Source organism: Bactrocera dorsalis, chromosome 5, assembly GCF_023373825.1.
Source record: "Bactrocera dorsalis isolate Fly_Bdor chromosome 5, ASM2337382v1, whole genome shotgun sequence".
Lineage (NCBI taxonomy): Eukaryota > Metazoa > Arthropoda > Insecta > Diptera > Tephritidae > Bactrocera > Bactrocera dorsalis.
The window spans coordinates 65,608,852-65,630,098 of record NC_064307.1 but is presented as its reverse complement, the minus strand read 5'-3'; the positions used below and the strand labels follow the sequence as shown (position 1 = coordinate 65,630,098).

Genomic DNA, 21,247 nt, shown 5'->3' with positions numbered 1-21,247 from the left:
GAAATATTTCGCCAAACGGCAATTAATCAGCTATCTAATCAACCATCTTTGATGCCATATCTTTGCACTTGACAAGCAACAAGCTAACCTATATTGCATAAATATGCACATAAATGCTGTTGTATTATATATAACTGACAACATATGGCGGAAATAAATTAACAAACCGCACTGATGACATCTGGCATTTTTTCTTTATTTTTTCATAACACTTTTCACTTCCTAAATAAAATTCAGCACTAAAAATGCTAAATAAATTATTTTGAAATAAAATTTTTGATTTAAATAATTTTGAAACATTTTGCACTCACATTCTAATGCATTATCATGCGTTCGAAATGCGCTTGCCTGACTCAACGTGCTTCAGCTTTCGTATTATATTTCATGAATATTAAATTGGTTGCGTATACGCCAGGTTGGCCGTCATTAAAACTGCCTGGCGTTGGTACCACGCTACAAATAATGTTTCAAAATATTTTAATTACCAATAAAACGTACAATATTTTATTAAATAATATGATTATTGCATAAAATCGGACTTTCGAGCGCTTATGCTGTCACGCTTCCACGCATACATGCAAATATTGTTATTTACTGCTGTGGCACAACTAAACGGCGCATTGGTGTTAGTTAAATCAATGCATAAATATTTGCAATAATTGGCAAAATCTGATGCTTTATGCGAAAAGCTGTAATTTGACTAATGTATATGTACATGCATACTGTAGACATAGATACTAAATATATACCAACTGATCATAATTGAACCGGACATAGCAATGTGTGCATATATTTATAAAGTGTTTCAATTTAGTATTTTATAAAGTTTAGTTATAAAAATGTTGATTGAGTAAATATACATACTATATACCGTTTGAAGCACAGTTAATTTCAACACACGCACGTAAACAGCCGCATACAACGCTTTAAGTTCATATTTAAATGCCACAGGCATGCAAATATGCAACAAAAAGGAAGTGAAACGCGAAAAGTGAAATGAAATTCATTAATGTCAAAGTAGAAAAGCGAAAAGCGTATCACAAATAAATGTCGTGCAAATATTACATTATTAACTGGATATGAACTATAACATAATGCGCTTCGCTTCGTTGAGATTACCGAGATTACTCACATTTTGTATTTAGCCGCTACTGCAGCCGTTTAATTTTGTTTTTATACCCTGCACAAGGTATATTAAGTTGGCCACGAAGTTTTTTATGTTGGAGACTTCATGAATTGTATATAGAAAGAAGCAGCGAGACGAGTTAAGGCGATTTAGCTAGATCTGTCGGTCTGTATATACGCGAGTTATCGAACGAAAATTTGTCTATATTCTGTACTCTTCAAACAGCTGATCATTTGTTGGAATCAGAGATATCGGACCACTTTAACATATAGCTGGCATACAAATTGAACGATCATATAGGTATCCTTGTATGGAAAACTTTTTTATTTGATGAGATATCTTCCTGAAATTTGGCGTACATTATTTTCTGAGTCGACAGTATAATCAGTGAAGAAATTGTTCAGATCGGTTAACTATAGCATATAGCTGCCTTACAAAGTGGTCATTCAAAATTAAGCTCTTGTATGGAGAGCCTTTTTATTTGTCGAGATATCTTCACGAAATTTGGCACAGAATATTATCCAAGTCACCGTTATAGCCTGCCCAGAAATGGTTCAGATCGGTTAGCTTTAGCATATAGCTGCCATACAAAGTGGTCTTTCAAAATTGAGTTCTTGTATGGAAAACTTTTGTATTTGACGAGATATCTTTACGAAATTTCGCATTGATAATTGTCTGAGCCGACGCAATAATTAGCGAAGAAATTTTTCAGATCGGACCACTATAGCATATAGCTGCCATACAAACTGGTCATTCAAAATTCAGTTCTTGTATGAAAAACTTATTTATTAAGTCAGATATCTTTACAAAATTTTGCACAGATTATTATATGAGCTACCGCTACAATTTCTGTAGAAGTCGTTCAGATCGGTCCACTATATCATATAGCTGTCATACAAACTGGCCGTTTGAAATCAACTTCTTGTACTTGTAAAGGGTATTTTAGCTTCATTGCAATCGTAGTTAACATTTTTTTCTTATTTTCATGTTTTTGTTTTGTTTTTCTGTAACGGTGCCTGACAACCTGAGTGACATTTAACCTGTGTTAAATGTCAAATGTGTTTGGATTTTGCGGGTTAATAGCATTTGTGTGCTTTGTTGTCGCTTACGGCTTATCAATATTTAATGAAAATTGACAACTGTTTATTAAGTAATTAATGAGTTTATTTGTACAGATAAATGTGCGCATTTTCCCCCATACAAATCCACGTGTTTACATACAGACAAATATTTACTCGTGTTAATATATAACTTGATACCTTTCGTATGTCACATTTAACATTTAATTTATATCAATTAACACATAAACAATGCCAATGACAGCGGCCATGCTTGTTTTGTTGTGGTCCGTTAGGTTGACAATTTTTAGTTGCGGGTCAACTTGTTGATTTGTAATGAACTATACTGACAGATCAACAATGTTGTAGCAAACAAAAATGAAGTGCGAAAATTCAGCTTAAAATAATTTAGTGCGTCTTAATTAGTAGCGGCAGCGATTTGGCGTTTCCTTTTGGGCCTCAAACGGCAGAGTGGACGCGAACAAGAAGCAGAACAAATTTTTGGCATCTTTATATGTATATGTATATACATATATATTACAATATAAAATAAGTATTATAAGTATGTACGCACCTTAGACCAGAACTACCTAGATATTTGCTCCTCCAAGTCTCTTAAAGCGCCATTATTTGAATAACAGTTATTTTTAATATTAGAAATATACTAATTTCTCTATATTTTATTCATTTTATTTTACATATTCCGCTAAAAAAAAAGAAAATTATTATACCTCTGTTTCTTTTTTATATTTCAGGCGGGATACAACAATACATTTGCGCAGCTTTGCTTAGAAATCAGTTCTAATGGTGAGTGCTGTTGAACATTTTCATTATATTTTTAAAAATGTACCATACATAACTGCTTAAGATGATGATAGCGTAAATTGTTATGACTAAAACTCGACCTCGTATTATTGTAAAGTTCGAGTGTTCCAAGTGTTGCCAGGTCCCTCTCCATCTGGTCTTTCCAACGGAGTGAGGTCTTTCTCTTCTTCTGCTTCACCCGGCGGATACTGTGTCGTATACTCTCACAGCTGGAATGTTTTCGTCAATTCGGACGACATAACCTAGCAAGCGTAGCGTAGTTGTCACTTAATTCGCTGAACTATGTAAATGTCCAATGTCGTTGTATACTTATATCGTACAGCTCTTCGTTCTATCGGTTGCGATAATCGCCGTTGCTAATGCGCAAGGGACCATAAATCTTTCGCAGAACCTTTTTCTCGAAAACTTGTAACGTCGACACATCAGCTGTTGGCATCGTCCAGGCCTCTGCACCATATTGTAGGACTGGAATAATAGATTTTGGTTTTTCTTCGTCGAGAGAGGACTTTACTTCTCAATTGCCTACTCAGTCTAAAGTAGCACTAGACCACCTCTGTGGGTTCTACAAGAGTATGCTCCCATCTTTAAACCTTCCATTAGCCGCGGCATCTTTCCGTAGAATTTTCGAGCATTACCCCGTCTGTCAGCTTCTCAAGCTCTTCATACTCACACCTCTCCTTTCATTCTTTCGGCCTCTCTCTTTTTTTGTCTGTAAGTGCGTCGCGCTTCTTCTTCAACTCTCGGTATCTATACCATCCCGCACGTGCTGTGGTCGATTGTAACGTTGCGAGATAGGCAGTATGTTTTCTCTCCGTTGCGATACGGCATTCCTCATCGTACTGGCTGTTCTTTTGCATTTTTCGAAAACCGATAGTCCCGGTTGCGCTGATATCGGCCGTTCAAATTTGAGTCCTTCTATGGAAAACTTTTTTATTCGACAGCGTCTTCTCACGAAATTCGGCATATGTTATTATCGAGAGCATCGCTATAATCTCCGAAAGAATTGTTAACATCGTACAACTATAGCATATAGCTGTCATACAAACTGAACGATGAAACTTAACTCCTTATATTAAAAACTTTTTTATTTGCCATGGTAGCTTCATGAAATTTGGCATAGATAATTACTTGAAGAATCGCAACAATCTCCGAAGAAATTGTTGAGATCGAAGAACTAAAGCATATAGCTACCATACAAACTGACCGACCATATTCAAGTCCTTGTATGGAAAACTTTTTTATTTGACGGAATATCTTTAAGAAATTTGGTGTGGATAATTACTAAAGGCAGCGATATAATTTTCGTATAAAGATTTGAAGATAGGATCAATATAACTTATAGCTGCCATACGAGTTAAACGATCAAAATCAGATTAAAGAGTACAAAACTAACACTTTTTTGCTATAATATTGAAATAATATCATATTTTTCAGTATTTGTTTACAAATGTTTGCTATGCATATTTCCAATAAAAAAAATTAATTTCAATTTTATAAGGCATTTATTTAAACACCTAAGACCAAACTGCATAGGCAGCAATTAAATTATGGCATACACGTCGTATGAGTGACATTTGCTGACACATTACCAACACCAGCCGCTCATGCACCACTTGAAAATTTTAAGCAGGCAAACGAAAAAATCGAATGTAACTGAAATGTAAATTGCTGTAGTATTAGTATAAATTATGGCAAATTGTAAAATGGCAAAAAAAAATAATGAAAAAATTCAATAACGCCATAAATTTTAACTTTAAAGCGTTTAAAGCATAAATGCAAAAATCAAACAATTTTAAATCAAAAGCGCTAGACACGCTTGTATAAAGGTTTGTGTTATGTGCGTAGTTGTATTTATTTTTTTTTTATTTTTATTTTTTTTTTATTTTAGTGAAATATGTTGCGCTCGGCTGCGCCAAGTGCGCTGATTTGACACAATGCTTAAACACACACATACACGCGCGCATATATGCCGTATAGGTATTAGTTGGCAAAAAGAACTGAATGAAGCCGTATGCAATCCAAGCGTAGCAAGCACACACTCACATTTGAGCGCTTTTATGAATGCATTTGTGTATGTGTATGCGTGTGCGTAGGAGTATGCCTGCATAAATATTTGCATTTACCGAGTATGGCCTGTATTTTTATGCATTCGCACATCCCACACACACCCATTCACCTATATATGTGTACGTGGAAAATATTATTACCCACTTGTGTAGGTATTTTCACAGCGAATTGCTTTGTCGCATAGAAAATTGAATAAAATTCAATGCGTTGCATGTTTTGTTGCTGCAACATATGCTTTGATTTCGTTATTATACCCTGAACAGGGTTAAGGTTTTTGCATAAGCTGTATTTTGTATGCTTTCAGTTTAAGATCTCCACATAAATGCGCCAAGCCTTTCCATGCGTCATTCCGAAACCGAGTCTCCACGGCCTTTTCGTGTACACCCCCAGTTATGACTGTTATACTCTTCACTGCTATTATCTTCTATTCTTCACTGCGTGCTGGACGTGGTCTATTCGGTAAAATATTAGCCAATAGTGAGTGTTGGGTCCCAAGGTAGATGATGGTTTTGCGAATAGTATGAGATCGGTGTACAGGGGAACGCAAAAGAAGATGGACTGCTAAACTAATCAAAGATAGATCTGGTAAAATAGGAAACAAAGCGAGGTGAACTACTGTTTAACACTGATGGACTATGCAAACCATAATGCCGTCTCTCAGGTCCCCGAAAATTCGTACCAATAGAAGGTGAAAAAATAGCTTAATGTTGGATACAAAATCTTTGACACCCCGGACGCAGGGAGAGCTGAAACTGACCTGTAATAGATCCATCTTGGAAACCATGCGCTGAAATAATGCAAAAGCGGTCCCGGATAAGGAAGAAATCCATGTTTAGTAGGTGCACCACTCACGATGATCTCAATATGGTTCGAAAGCATTTTAGGCTTTCTTAGGTCCCGATAAATACTTGTCAATAGAAAGTGAACAAATAACTTAATGCTGGATACAAAATCGTAGGCATCCCTTGACGCTAGGAGAGCAGAAATTGATCTGCAATATTGTAGGTCCATCTTGGAAACTTTGGCCTGGAATAATGCGAAAGTGATCCCGCGTCAAGGGACAAATTCAAGATAGAAAGGGGACTGGTTAGGTGGGTGCACCACTCATATAGGATATATGTTACGAAGGCATCTTAGGCTCTTTTTACGGCCTAAATATAGAAAATGATCAGAGTAGAGTCCGCGTCCATCTCTCCGTCTGTCTGTATATACAGGATTCAGTCTCTCAGTTTTTGAGATATCGATCTGAAGTTTCGCACACGTCCCTCTCTTTCAAAGGAGCTGCTTATTTGTTGGAAACGATGATATCGGATTACTATAGTCTATAGCTGCCATACAAACTGAATGATCGGAACTAAGTACTTGTATGGAAAACTTTTTTATTTGGCGAGATATCGTCTGAAAATTTGGGCTGAGTTATTATATACAGCAACGGTACAATCACCGAAAAAATTGTTAAGATCGGGTGACTATAGCGTATAGCTGCCATACAAACTGATCGATGAGAATCAAGTTTTTGTATGAAAAACTTTTTTATTTGATGAGATATCGGCACGAAATTCGGCGTGGATTATAATCTAAGATAACGGTACAATTCTCAAAAATATTTTTTAAATCGGATCACTATAGCATATAGCTGCCATACAAACTGAACAATCAAAATAAGAAATCTTTTGTATTTGTGAAGGGTATTATATTACAACATATTTTTTCTTGTTGTTTTATTACCGTTAAACAATCAAGTGTTATTTTAAATGTGCGCACCACCTGCTGGGCGTATTTCAAGTGAACACATTGTGGGAGATTAGAAAACAAATATGATCTTTGGGTCTCAATTTCCTCAAACTATTGGCAAAAAAACCGGCTGAGTTTTTGTGTGTTCACCACAGACTAAATAATTGAAAGCACACACACACAAATGACCGCCCATATTTGTCCAGGCTTAATTGCGTAGGCAAGCTCTGTGTGTTTGCAAAGATTTACAGTGCTGCAACACACACACACACACACAAATAAACAAACATAAGCATAAATTTATTGTTTACCGACGCTGAGTAAATATTTTTGCGGTTGAAACGGTAATTACGCATACAAATCCGCAAATATGTCTATGCAGCTTTAAAAATTTTACTGTTACACAAGCATGTGTGCGTAAATATGCTTTTGCGTATGTATGTGCGTATGCAAAAAGATGCAAATAAAGAAAATGTTTGCGCAAAGTTTGCTAGTTTGCTTGTTGTTTGCCTTGTGCAAATACCGTTATTGCAAGTTTGCCGCCTGCCTGTCGCAACGCAGCCGTCCACTGTGCGTTTGGTAGCTTTCATCCAGACATGCAAACATTGTACTGCCAGAAAAGTCACTCACTCAGCTTTGCTACATTGTTTTATTTATCAAAATAAATTAGTTTGAAGCAAAAGCAAAAAAATATTTATTGTTTATATTACATAACATTTGCCAAACTGCTTCGCACTCTCACTCATTTTCGAAAGAACCAATAGCGCTTGCTCGGTGTGGGACCAGCAGGGCTTTCGGGTATAATGTCTGCGTTCTCATCCTGCTCTTCGTCGTCTTTGCTGCTCACCCGCGCGTCCGGTTCCGGCAAGGGTTCCGTGTCATCCTCGGCCGCATCGGCCGCGATCGGATCCACATCTTCGGCCAAATCTTCAGCCGCTTCTGCGTCAGTTTCTGCGTCATCTTCCACTTCCAGCTGTGTGGTCGTCGCTGTTGTCACCTCTTCTGCTGCCGCTTCGGCTGCCTGGTCGGTCGGTAGTTCAAAGGGCACCTTCGGACTGTAGCCTGCCGCTGGATACGGCGCCAGCTGACGCGCTGCGTGCGAATTCTGCAAAGCTTTGGCATTTGAGCGCATGTGTTGTGCCGCTGGACTGCCGTAGCTGTGCGCCAGCAGCAGCAATAACAGTAATGTGAAAGTGATTTGTTTCATTTTATATAAAATTAAAAGAAAGGAGTGTTCGTGATATTAAAACACTGTCACTGCTGCTGCGTCAGACTTTCAAGCTTTCACGCTAAGTTCACAACTAATTCTGATTTATTTGAAAAAATCGCTCGAAGTATGCACAGCATTTTGCCAGTGACTAAACGCATACGAAATTAAATGATTTCAAATTAAAACAGGAAAAAAACGAATTACGCGTAAAATAATACCCTTCACAGGTGCATTTTTATAACAAAAGTCGATATAAAATGAATTTTTCCTCGATTTTGTTTGGTCAGTTTGTATGACAGCTTTATGCTAGAGTGGTCCGATCTAAAATTTTCACCAGATATTTTAGCTTTGCTTTGGACAAGTTTCCATGCCAAATTTCAGCAGTGTATCTCTCCAAATAAAAAAGTTTTTCTTACAAGTACTTGAGTTTGATCGGTCAGTTTATATGACAGCTATGTGCAAAAGTGATCGGATCTGAAACATTTTTCCAGATATTTTAGCGTTGCTTTGGACAAATATCCATGCCAAATTTCAGCAGTGCATCTCTCCAAATAAAAAAGTTTTCCTTACAAGGACTTGAGTTTGCTCGTTCAGTTTGTATGACAGCTATATGCTAGACTGGTCTGATCTGAAAGTTGTCTCCATATATTTTAGCCTTGCTTTGGGCAAGAATCCATGAAAAATTTCAGGAGGATATCTCTCCAAATGAACAAGTTTTTCTTACAAGGACTTGAGTTTGATCGGTCAGTTTGTATGGCGACTATATGCTATAGTTATCCGATATCGACTGTTCCATTAAATTAATAGCTTCTTAATGAGTTAAGGATGTTGGCAAAATATGAGATCGATATCTCAAGAATCGAGTCACTAATTCGCGTATACACAGACGGATCAAGAGACAGTAATGGCTAAATAGACTCAGCTCAGAAAGCCGATCATTTATTAATACTTTAGTTTCCGTAGATTACTTTTCGGTTGCTGCAAAGCTTGTGGCAAACTTAATATACCCTGTGTAGGGTATAAAAGCCGGCTAACACAAAATTAAGGCAGCCAAGTTTCGGCTGCCAAAATTCTTTACGTTCCTACTATAGGCATTAGTCAAGCTGACGCTTAGCGCACCCAACGCTGCATACTAATTTCAATTCTCGCAGCTTGTTTTTCGTTTTTCTACTGCTTTTCCTGTCAAATTTTGTTGTGACTATTATTGTGGTCAGCATAATCATGGTCACACATAGTGTTGACGTACCCGGCGTAGTTCCAAGTCAAGTACGCAACGCTGCTTCTTCTTATACCCATTATTATTGTTGTTAGTTTGTTGTTGTTTCGCTCAAAATAGTTGCTTGCTCATTATTGTTTGCAGCCACGTCGCTAAATTGCCCATTCGCTTGTCTACATATGTCAAACGAATGTCAGATGAATGTCATACAATAAACAAAATTGGTGCGGCTGTCCATCAGCGGCGGCGGCGGTGTGGAAGTCGAAATTATAGACAACCAAATAGCAAAGTTTTTGACGGCTTAACTGACTGTTTGGGTGCATTTGGTTTGTGAAGTTTTAGTGTTCGCGGCAATAAAAATATCATAAAACCCCTACTAAATAATATTGACTCAATTATGACAAGCGCATTGGCGTACGAATGTGAGCGGCAAGGTTTATGGATTTCTGATATCGCGCGTCTGTATACAGCACAGACTATTCAAGTGGCATTTTAGTTAAGCGAATTTGCATTTAAACGCTTGCTATATGGCGCTATAAAGTTTTGAAGGTGTCAGTGTACAATTCGGTTTTATGTTCCTTTACTTGAGTGCAGAGCTTCACAATCGTTTTCGAAATTCATTGCCAGATTTTATAGGTTTTGGTAATACTTATACACAAATAAATTAGTTAAGACTACGAACTTTATGAAAGTAAAGGACTAAAGTACGTTTCTCTAGAAGAGATCTGTGCGGAAGCTCTCTCATCTGCGATTTCCTTTCGCGGACTCCAATTTGTAGTTAAGTATGAATACTTGCTATGACGTGAGTAAAGATCATCCGTGTTTTTCCTCTCTTCCTTTACACATGATGTTGGCAATTCCGTATACCTATAAGAAATTTCATCTTACCCTCATCCGTCTGTCAGTCCTTTCGTATATTTTCTTTATGTATCGTCTTTAACGACTTCCTTATTGGCTGCACTGGTTCAGTAAGCAGACGTATATTAGTTTTGGCATTCTCATAAACTATTTCGTTTTCGGCACTCTTTTGTAGTCTGGAAAATATTTGTATATGCAGCCGCTTTCCGTAAGCTATTATATCTACTGCCTACCTTATTCTTAAGATTTTCGCTGCCGTAATGTGATGTGAGATTATTGTCGGTTGCCTATCGAACTATATATTGATTCTTTTTATGTTCCTATCTATCTTGATAGCTCCGAACCGCTTTTTTCATTTTAGTTAGGAATAACTGCAGAATGCCATACGTCTGAAGGGTGTCCTAAGATCTAGTTCCGTCCTCGATACCATTTTTGAAATACGATTGCTTTTCTTTTAAGGTCTAGTTACTCTAGAGTCCAAATCTAGATAGAACAGTTTCCAAATAACTCTGCTTGAGGCAATAATACTTCATGCTTCTTCTAACGGGAGCCATTCCGGTTGTGCTTTCGTTTTTCTAACGTCTCTTTTCTAAACACGTCGCTTTTCTAAACACAGACTTCTGTCAGGAAGATACTGCAGGATCCCAGAAGCCTGAAGGGCCGCCATAGATCCAGCTCCGAGCTTGATACCATTTTTGAAATGCGATTCCTTTTTCTTTTGAGATCTGCTTACTGAAAAGAATCGCTACAGTTCAAATCTAGAATGTACAACTTGCAAATAACTCTGCTTGAGACAACAATACTTCGTGCTTCTTCTAACGGTGGCCATTCTGGTTGTGATTTCGTATTTCTACCGTATTTCACTGTCGACGTTGTTTTCCTTTTTAATGGCAGTCGATGAAATTATACTTCAAGCACAACCCAAGGTTAGGTTAAAAGATTGTTCCTAACGGAGACATCTTATAACGTCAGTCGGTTGTGATTTCAGATCTCCTATAAAATTGAAGGTCCTTATGAATCGATGAAGCGCTTTGATCCATTGTTTCGGTTATGTATGTCAGTTTCGGCTATGTGCCATGTCATCGAAGCTGCGACTTTCGATATGGTTCAACCTCAGTATTGCAAAAGCATGCTTGAATGTTTCCACCTTAACTGCTTCCATACAACTTTTACATTCTGTTTCAAACTGGATTTTTAGTCTTACAGCACGAGTGAATAATGTCCAGTAAAAATTCTACGATTGTGGCAAGATTAATCTTACAAGGGCAAGTAGATCTCTCAGGTTCTACTCTAGACTAGATGGATCTTGCATTTGCGTATAGGCTGTTCCTCGACCGCCGTCTGCCAATTGAATATGCAGTAAAAAAATTCTGTGATTACGGCAAGATTATTCTTGTTAAGGTCTAGTAGGTTATACTCTGATCTCTTAGGTTGTGCTGTAGACCAGAAGTATATCGGAGGCGCCCAGATGCTGGTTTTGGACTGACGTCTGCTGAACGCACACGATGTCCATAGGTCTAGTACTAGAACGCAGGATGACAACGAAGACCCAACTCCATTCTTTCTAGTTTATCGGCTCCACTACTTCCGTCTGAAGAACCCTACAGTTGTCTGGTAGCCTAAAAATAAACTTGACGGTGAGCTCCTTATAGACAATTTTCCCTCCAAACTTCCTAGCTTCAACTAATCCGCACCAGATTTCATTGCGCTTCTGCTTTAGAGCCTCCTTCGCATCCATATAACCCTTGTTGGTATGTGAGCAAAGTGCGGGCTACTAAGGTGGAGAGAATTTCAGCGTGAACTTGGTTGGTACTCTTTATATTTTTACAGCAATGCAATTGTCGGTCATAGCCCGGGCTGCTATGTTTTAACTCGCTATTGTTGGTGTAGTCTGCAGCGCACCGCAGTTGCGGCTAAGAGTCGGACCCTTCCCAAGAAAATCAGATCCAAGTAACCGGAATGGGCCGGAAATTTTATCCGGGGAAGGACTGTCAACTTGACACCATTCCTCGAAATTGCTTGAGGAATGTTTTATGCCGCTACAACAACATAAGAGTCGGACGAACAAGTTGCTTAGCGCGCGTAGCCTTTTCGGCAGCCCTCCCTTAAACGAATGCACCCAAAGTTGGCTAAAAAATTATGAAAATATATTTTTTTCTAATTCTTTTGAATTTTTTACTGAACCTCTCCACACATGCATAAATTAATACAAGCAGTTTCTAGATTGTTTTTATTTTTATTTCTTGCACTGCCTTTGTAAAAGCGAATGCGTGTACAGTCGCCGGTACCGTTGTACGTGCAACGAATATTTTACCTACGACTAATAGTTTGATGTGGGCAAACAACACAAATACACAACCAGGCATAAGCAAAACATATGCACACATACACACACATATGTATATGTTTTGATTTCTGAAAAGTTTACGAAGTAGTGCCAAGGTTAGCTGATTTTCAAGTTCAAGGGAAAGTACAAGTTCGTGCATAAACTCACAAACTAACAAAGCTTGAGCTTCTTCAGGCAGTTGCAGAGCAAGTTTCCGCAAGGGAATTCAACGGCACCTTTCACGTTCGATTTCACTTCATAATCGAATTAAGTATTTATCACATTTATGGCAAGTTTAAGCATCGACAGCAGCAGGAAAAGTCAAACAAATCAAAATATTAACTTGGAAAAGTGAAGGCAAATTCACTAGCAAGCATAATAAAGACTACAAAGAATGTAGCAAGCAAGCAAACTTAAAGAAAACTTGAGCTTATTATCGTTGAAAAATATTTATTAGTATCGCTTTTATAATCGCTTTCAGCCTAACAACAAACAAAACAAATTTGAAATGATTCATGCACTGCCCTATACCTCAAAATCTCGCCGCTTCCCTACGTTATAACTCATTCATTTACTTCAAAAGATAAACAACACCGGGCTCAGCGCGCACGAGCTCTACAACTCCTGGTGCAGCAGGCACAGCTTGCAGTATCAACGGCTGCGAGCGCACAACGCCACGGGCGCGTTGTTTGGCCAAAACAGGCTTACGACGTGGTTGAATCAGGTTTTCGGATACGATAACGCCATCAGCGGGTGCCGGCAAAGTGGTAGTCTCCTCTGGTGGACCGTAGGTTGGATCGGGCGTGGGTTCCTCCGCCTCTGGTGGGCCGTAGACTTCGTCGGGCAGTGGTGCCTCTGTCTCTGTCGGCAAATCGAAAGGTATGGATGGTGTAACGCCGGCTGGTGGATATGGCGCAGGTTGATCAGCCGCTACAGCGGGTGGCGCATCGTCCGCGTTGTCGGCGATCGCCACCTCTTGGCGCGCAAGGAAGCGACCCGGCGAGCGTCTAAGTGCTGCACGAAAACGTGGTGGCTCCGCGGCAACCACTGCCAAGGTGGCGGCGAAAAGTAGCGCCAGTAGAGCGGTGTACTTGTACATTTTGTGGTGGAGTTGTCGCTAAGTTGGTTAAATATTCCTTTGAGTTGAGGTTGTCGGTGCTGCTACTGGCCTGTTAGACTGCCGCTGGTTGTTCGCAAGAATGCTATCTTAACCTCAGCACTACTGTGCTTTTATACTTTGGCACAAAATCTGTGTCTTTATAGACATAATTCATCAAAACGATTCTAAAGTTACGGTTACGCTCAATTACACGCACAACTTATAGGCCTCCTGCCAAATTTGGTGCAACACGGCCAGTCTTACTGACATCGGCCGGTGTAGTCGTTGTTGCTGTTGTTGTAGCGTATACCTAGCAGTCGTTGTAGGTGAGCGCTTCCAATAGTTGTGTGACGAAGCGTCAATCGCTTGTCTGCTCACTGCCTTTACGTGACAATAACGTTGAGGTTGTTCCGCTCGTTTGACTGCTATGTCAAGGGCCAATGGCTAATCGGGCGCCAAATGTGGCTGCCGCAGACACTTTACATTTAACCATATAAAATTATGAAGCAGGGAAATGTTATGAGCCGAACTCAAGCAGGTGATGTGAAAACTAAACTTTTAACGCAAAAAATGAGCTTTTGTGATCATTATCTATAAATAAATACCCTCAACAGAGTCACGAAGTTTGTACCAGCCATAAGGAAAAGTCAGATACCTTATAAAAAATACATATAAATGATCAGCGTGAGAAGTTGAGTCGATTTAGCCGTATCCGTCGGCCTGTTCACCTATCCATCCTACCGTCCATCTGTAAACATCCGAAATAACCCTTAAGTTTTTGAGTTATTCATCTGAAATTTGGCAGACGTTTTTTCCTTACCAAGAAGCTGATCTTTTGTCGGAGCCGATGATACCGTAGAACTATATCATATAGCTGTCATACAAACTGAAGCAAGTCCGGTGTGTTTAACGTGGCTACCTTTTATCGACAGCTAGGCATTTTCAGTACCAATTGACAGTGTGGAATAGACACACTAACCACCTTGGTATGGTTTAAGACCCATCTAAAATGTATGCCGTACTTTGTTCTAACATCCGGTGGCAATGCAACTCCACATTCAACTGACAAAGTGTCAGTTCTTCCGGCATTTGGGTTTTAACCACAACCACCACGATACTCTCCGAGGGGCCAGTCCGCATGAGCAGGTTTGAGCGAACTCCAAGGGCTCTTGCTCTCTGTGGTACCACAATTAAGTCTCCGGTCGGACCTCGTAGCCGAAGCTACTACCAATTGAGTTTCTATACTGGTTTGAACTGGCAACCACGGGTTGGACCCCATACGCTCATTACACCATTAACAGCCCTAATTAAGCTAGCCCTAATTCCCAGTTAAACGGCTTTGCTGCGCAAATGAGCCAAAAGTTAGGCATTCCGACTAGTGGAGATCTAAACGTCTAAGCGCCCATCGGTTTAGCTAACCCCACACCACCCAGATCCTTAATGTCCGAGTACATTGGGCATTCTGCAATTAGATGCACTCAGTTCTCGACCCACGCACCAAAAAAGCACCTCGACCTATCAGATGAGTGGCTCTGATGTAAAATTGATTTCAGATGCCAATGCCCCGTAAGCAGAAAACCCAGAGTCAGACAGACAACTTTGAAAGAAATTGCTCATATCGGACCACTATAGCATATAGCCACACAAACTGACTGATCAAAAGCCAGACTTTGTAAGGAAAACTTTTGTATTTAACAAGGGATCGAATCTGAAGTAAGATTAAGGCGCATACCCTTAAGTTTGTTGAACTCGTAGGAAAGCTTAATGACTGCCACTTTGCCATAGGTTCGCTGATTATAACTTACGTTTTAAAAAAAAATATCTCGTAGAGGAAAATAAAGCTAACTAAAGCAAGAAGAACGCAGTTCTCAATATTATCTAGCTACACTCTTCCATTTTTGGAGTTGAACTGCTTTGTGCTGAAGTAAAATATTACAGTTAGAAATAGTATAGCCAGATTTTCATATTTGCGTTCATTGTCAAGTATAAAAAATGTATTTTCCGCATAACCAATCACCGAAATATTTATATGTAAAAAATTTGCGCCCAAACTTGGAACTCATTGACCCTACAAACACTTATTATGGCAAGGCAACCCTCAAATGGTTTTGCGGGACTTAAACAGTGAAGCTTAACAAGTGCCAGCCCAGGCTAGTTCAATGAGTAAGCTTTGCGATTGACAGCCCAAAGGGAATATCCGAGCTCATTTATATGCGAGCGCTGTTTAATAAAAAGTTAAATCAAGTAAACAGGTGACTAATTATATTTAATAATAATCTCGTAGTGAACTAAACGTGCAAAATATCAAAAAATTCAATTGCGAAGTATCAAACGAAAAAATAGTGCGAATGTCAGCCTAAATTAGCTAAAAAACACAGGCATTTCGAAGTGCGTGCGTGAAAAAGTGTTGGATAGTATAAAACGTTGTCGTCGGACGCGATATAAATCAGACAACAACAGGCAGCTGGAGGAGCAACAGCACTCAAATTCAACAATTTAAACGACAAAGTTTTGAATACACTTTCTACAACTAAAAATTTCCAAGAAGATGTTCCACAAGACCGTCATAATATTACTAGTTTTGGCCGTGGCCTTTGCGCATGCAGAGCCACCACGCTACCGCCAACGCAATAGCCGCTTACAGCAGCGTAGACCATTTTTCGCACGTCAGGAATCGGTGCCCTCAGCACCAGAAGAGCCTGAGCTGGCACCCTACCCCTCAGCCGATGAATTGAAGCCGGAAAATCCCTTCCAAGCGGAGGAAGAAGTGGAACCCGAGTTGGTTTACGGTCCACCTGACCCTACCTACGGCCCACCATTGCCCGCAACAGATCCTTTGCCCGTAGTCGATGCACCAGCAGAGTTTGCGCCCAATCCCGAAGCCGAGGAATTCGCACGTCTGACCGTGTCGCGCCCCTCGCGTTTACAACAGCGTCCCAAGCAACAAAGGGCTCAACTACAACTTGTGCAGCAGTCTCAACGCCTGCAGCAGAGAAAGCCACAACAAAAAGCCATCATTAAGCAGATCGTTAACGCACCCCAGCAGAAAGCGACCATTAAGCAAGTGGTGAGCACACAACGTTTGGTGGCAAAGCCCGCGCCTGCCGCGACAGTGGTTGTGGCAGCACCCGCTGTAGCGTCGGCGCCGGCCATTGCACCCAGCAAGGTGGTGATCAGCTCGGAACGTTTGGTGCAGGTGGAACCAGCGCCACTTTTCAGCGCCTCCCTTGGTACGCCACTCGGCGAGTCTTATGTAGTGATTAATTCGCCATTCGCTTTAACCTCACACTACCAGTCGTGGTAAGAATGTGATTTCGTTATTTGTTTTATTGAAGTATTAGAAATGTTATAGGAAAGTTATACAACCAAAAAATATATAAACAAAATATAAATAAACGAAAAAATCGAAAATCAACGGTAGTTTTTATTTAATTCATAGGTCAGATTAGTATTGCTTATGTCCTCAAATATTGAGTCAACAGTTTTGTAGGAGGATTTCATACAGTTGCACCATGTAGAAATACTGGATATAGGTTAAGTTAGGTTAGGTTACACTGGCCGGCTTTCACGCTCGCACCACTTCATCTGATCCGTTAGCCAAACAATCACTGCTACAAATGATACCAGAAGTGTGGCAGGGTTAAGGTAATCACGTCCCACCGGATGAAAGACTTAACTCATCCAATACCATTAGCTCTTCTCCCAAGGGACAGCATTACCTAAAGAATTAACTTCATCAAGAAGTTCAAGGTTACCCTCGGTAGCAAGGCTGAATGGAATGATTCCACTCTCGGCCTACTGCTTAGGAATAGTACAATCAAGTGGTACACTGACGACTCGAACACGTCGAAGGGAATCGGTGCAGGAGTCGGAAGACCATTTACCAAACTCTCCATATCTATGGGAAGTTTTCCGTATATTTTTCAGAAGTCTTTACCATAAGTCGGTCCAATTTGTTCGGTAGTCAAGCAAATAGAACTCTTGGCAATCTTATCAGCTATTTCATTTCCCAGAACGCCCTGGCGATCTGGCACCTAGTATATATGCAGCTGCCCCTGCCTCTCCGCTTCTAAGCACATTCTCTGTTGCAATGGGATGTGAGATTACTGCTTTAATTGCCGCTTGGCTGCCGACGCCATTGTCATTCTTTACGTTTTTTCCTGCATTGTCAGCTTTATCAGCAGCTTTCCGGTCCGCAAAACCTTCTGCTGGAAGGTACTGCAGTATACCGACAGGTTCCAAGATCGGCCGGGATCTAGCTCCGCGCAATAAATCTTGGCGCCCACACCCGTCCGTGTAGACATACCAAGTTTTACTGATAGATCGCGTGCCGCTCTCTGTCAGCCATCCGCTTTTAACTTGACTTGAAGCCTTATCTCCTGAATAAAAGTGAGGGTATCCACCGATCTCCTTCCTATTAACCTATGCCCAAAGTTTAGCTTATGTTAGGTTAATCAGGTTGGCTAATAAGCCGCGCATAGACCTCTTTTGGTTCGTTGCAATACCAGATGGAGTTCAGTTGTTAGATCCAAGGGGAGTAGTCATCCTTTAGAATGCTTGCGCTTGACATGAATTTTAACAGACTCTGGGGTCTCACTATCAGTACCTCATCCAATGTATCATACCGAGAGGCCCCAGAAGATTGCAGTGTAGACAATGCACGGCTTTTGTAATTTTCATCAGGTTTTCAGATGTCGGCCATACTTCATTCTTGGCAATCTCGTCGACTATTTCATTGCCTTCGATCCCTTTGTGATCTGGAGCCCAGAAAAAGTGAAGTTGCTCATTTCTGGCAACACTTTCTACTGCTGCTTCCCAAGACCCTTCCAGCCGATATGCGATACGAGGTTACTGCCTTGATTGATTGAGGTCCACGTAGATGTTGACACTGGAATTGCCTGTCTTGTCCGAAGGTTTTGCATGTAATTTTGCTCACTACTGGCAACTTTCCGTTGAGCTGCAACAACTGTCAAGATTTAAGCTCCCTTGTTTCAAGCTCGCATCTCTTTTTGCCCTTTCTCTCGAGGTGAACCTTACATTTCAATTAAAGCCTCAACTTTTCCTTTGAGCCCTACTGTTGACCGCAATCCCACATACATGCTCACGTAAATACATATATCCTTATTGCTTGTTATAAATAGTCTACGCTTCAAGGCATCGTTAACGATCTTTGACTTCCTTAACCGACGTAGCATAAAGCTGTTGTAAATGTCGTGGCATCTTCCTTGTTTGTTTGCAAGTTCGCCTCAACAGATTAATAAATACTCAGCAGCAGCAGAGCGTCGCCGAGCAACATTTACCGTAATTTAAAAACTCATTAAACTTTACCAACATAGCTTCTTCGGTAAATACGCTCATCCTCAGCTCACAACATTACGAGATTCAATACTTGTGCTTGGCCCACCTTCACTTCGTAGCTTTTACACTGCCTTGGTACGTCGCATTCCCTGCCGTTGCAGTCGTATTGGTTCAATGCATTGTTATGCTCGTCCTTGCCGCCATCATCATCATCAGCTATTCAGTTGCATTTTTCACTTCACACGAAGTGCTTTTATTGCGTCAAAATGACAGCAATCAGTACGGCAGCTGAATATCCTTTGCTCCTCGGTTGTACGAACACACCCCCGTCAGCCGCTACTCTGTTTAACTGCTAGCCAGTTTGTCTTCCGTCGGCATTGTCGAGCTGAGCCAGCTGTGGCAACAATGATTTCCACGAGATCCCTGACTTACTTCATCATTCTGTTTTCGAAAATTTTCTGAATTATTTCACTGGCATTTCCTGGCTTGAGCCTTTGTTGGTCTTCCTTGTTCAACACACACATACACACATACAAAATCGTAGCAAATGTACTTGTATTGGTAGACACAAAGGTACCTACTCGTACATTTATGTGCGCTTTCTCATTGTCCTTAATGTGACTGATTATGAGCCATATTTTGCCACTTGTCACCTCCGGACGCCGGCGATAAGGCGCGAGCGCCCGCAGCAGCGGCAGGCTAAAGAGGAAAGTGCAGCGGCAAGCTGATGGAACTATGGCTCAGGCACCTAACTGGATTTGCAATTTTATTGAATTTTATTTGTCGCGGTCACAGCACCTACAGATGCCACAGGTTGGTTGGTGAGCAAGCGTGCGCGCGAGCTGAGCGGCAAGTGCAGCGTCAAAGCGCGCGCTTAATGGAACTGTTGGAATGTGCGAATGAGAAATTCCTCGCAGCCTTTGGAAGTGAAATAAAAAGGCACTGCAAGACAGCATGAAGTAGTGCACAGATAGTTTGGACAATTTGCATGTCTCTTTGGTTGTTTGGCTTTGAGAGCGACAACAATAGCAAGAAGCCCTCCGGCGCGGCCAGGCTGGATGTGAATGAAGTGGGCTTCCTTGGTGTACTATGTGTGTGTGGGTGTGTGTGATAATGTGGCTGTTAGAGGGCACAAAAATGAGGCTGATTATCGCCGCAGCTGTGGGCGCAACAACAGCAACAAAAGCAGACACATTAAAGTATGTCAAAAGAGCTGCAGAAAAAAACATTGAATAATCAGAATTTGTACTAGAAATTCAGCAGAATGCAAGGCTCTGCCTTATTTGCATTTGTTTGCTGACAGGCGTAGGGAAAATGAGTAGTCTGAAATTATAACTTTTTTGCTTTTAATAATAATGGCATGACTTTTGTCGAAATGAAATATTCAGCATATTTGCCTGAGGCTGCGATTTGACAAATAGCATAGAAGAAAACAAATCGCCTTGGTTCGGCTCTCTGTAATAATCATTATATTCTTCCTTATTATTGGCGTAGACAGTGAGCCAATCGTTCTTTCTCTTTGTTGTTGAAGTGTTGCCAGGTCCTTCTCCACATGGTCTTTCGAACAGAGTGGAGGTCTTTCTCTTCCTCTGCTTCCCTCGGCGGATACTGTGTCAAATACTCTCAAAGCTGGAGCGTTTTTATCTATTTGGATGACATGACCTAACCAGTATAGCCGCTGTCTCTTAATTCGTTGAACAACGTCAATGGCGTCGTACTCGAAAAACACTACTGAGGTCATAACTAAGGACAGTTGTACCAACAAGGAAAAAACATTTACCTGTTTTCCATATAAACGATAGATGAGAGGGGGGAAATGAAGAATTCCCGATACTTTCTTGGCAGGGTGTATATCACGTATAGTTCATCGTTCCATTGACTGCGGTATTCGTTGTTTCCAATATGCAAAGAACTATAAATCTTCCGCAGAACCTTTCTGTCGAAAATTCGTAACGCCGACTCGTCAACTATTGTCATCGTGCATGCTTCTGCAGCATATAGCAGGACGGGAATTATGAGTGACTTTTAGAATTTCATATTTGTTCGTCGAGAGAGGACTTTACTTCTCAATTGCCTACTCAGAACAAAGTGATACTTGTTGGTAAGAGCTATTCTGGGTTGGATTTCGAAGTTGACATTGTTGTTGCTGTTAATACTGGTTCCAAGATAAGCGAAATTATCTACGACTTCGAAGTTAGGACCGTCAGCAGTGACATGAGAGCCAAGTCGCGAGTGGGAGGACTGTTTGTTTGATGACAGGAGATATATCGTCTTGCTTCCGTTCACTACCAGATTCATTTGGTTTGTTTCCGTATCTAGGCTGAAGAAAGTAGAACTAGCGGCGCGGTTGTTAAGGCCAATGATGTCAATATCATCGACGGACGCCAGCTGTACACTCTTATAGAAGATTGTACCTTTTCTATTCAGATC

General features: G+C 40.5%; 3 protein-coding genes and 1 long non-coding RNA gene across 4 annotated transcripts in view; 2 read left to right on the top strand and 2 right to left on the bottom strand.

The window, feature by feature from the left end:
• The first annotated feature begins 2,937 nt into the window (after positions 1 to 2,937).
• LOC125778611 (uncharacterized) overlaps positions 2,938 to 21,247 on the top strand; it is a 97,702-nt gene continuing 79,392 nt past the window's right edge. Inside the window, exon 1 of the long non-coding RNA XR_007422814.1 lies at positions 2,938 to 2,991. This is a non-coding gene — a long non-coding RNA (uncharacterized LOC125778611). The remainder of the gene's footprint in view (positions 2,992 to 21,247) is intronic.
• LOC125778610 (uncharacterized) lies at positions 7,255 to 8,144 on the bottom strand. The gene has a single exon (XM_049457140.1). The coding sequence runs from the start codon at positions 8,015 to 8,017 to the stop codon at positions 7,553 to 7,555; it is 465 nt and encodes a 154-aa protein (XP_049313097.1). The 5' UTR covers positions 8,018 to 8,144; the 3' UTR covers positions 7,255 to 7,552.
• On the bottom strand, positions 12,838 to 13,638 carry LOC105225968 (translation initiation factor IF-2). Its single transcript, XM_011204657.2, has one exon. The coding sequence runs from the start codon at positions 13,517 to 13,519 to the stop codon at positions 12,992 to 12,994; it is 528 nt and encodes a 175-aa protein (XP_011202959.2). The 5' UTR covers positions 13,520 to 13,638; the 3' UTR covers positions 12,838 to 12,991.
• On the top strand, positions 15,994 to 16,931 carry LOC105227857 (translation initiation factor IF-2). Its single transcript, XM_011207394.3, has one exon. The coding sequence runs from the start codon at positions 16,068 to 16,070 to the stop codon at positions 16,821 to 16,823; it is 756 nt and encodes a 251-aa protein (XP_011205696.2). The 5' UTR covers positions 15,994 to 16,067; the 3' UTR covers positions 16,824 to 16,931.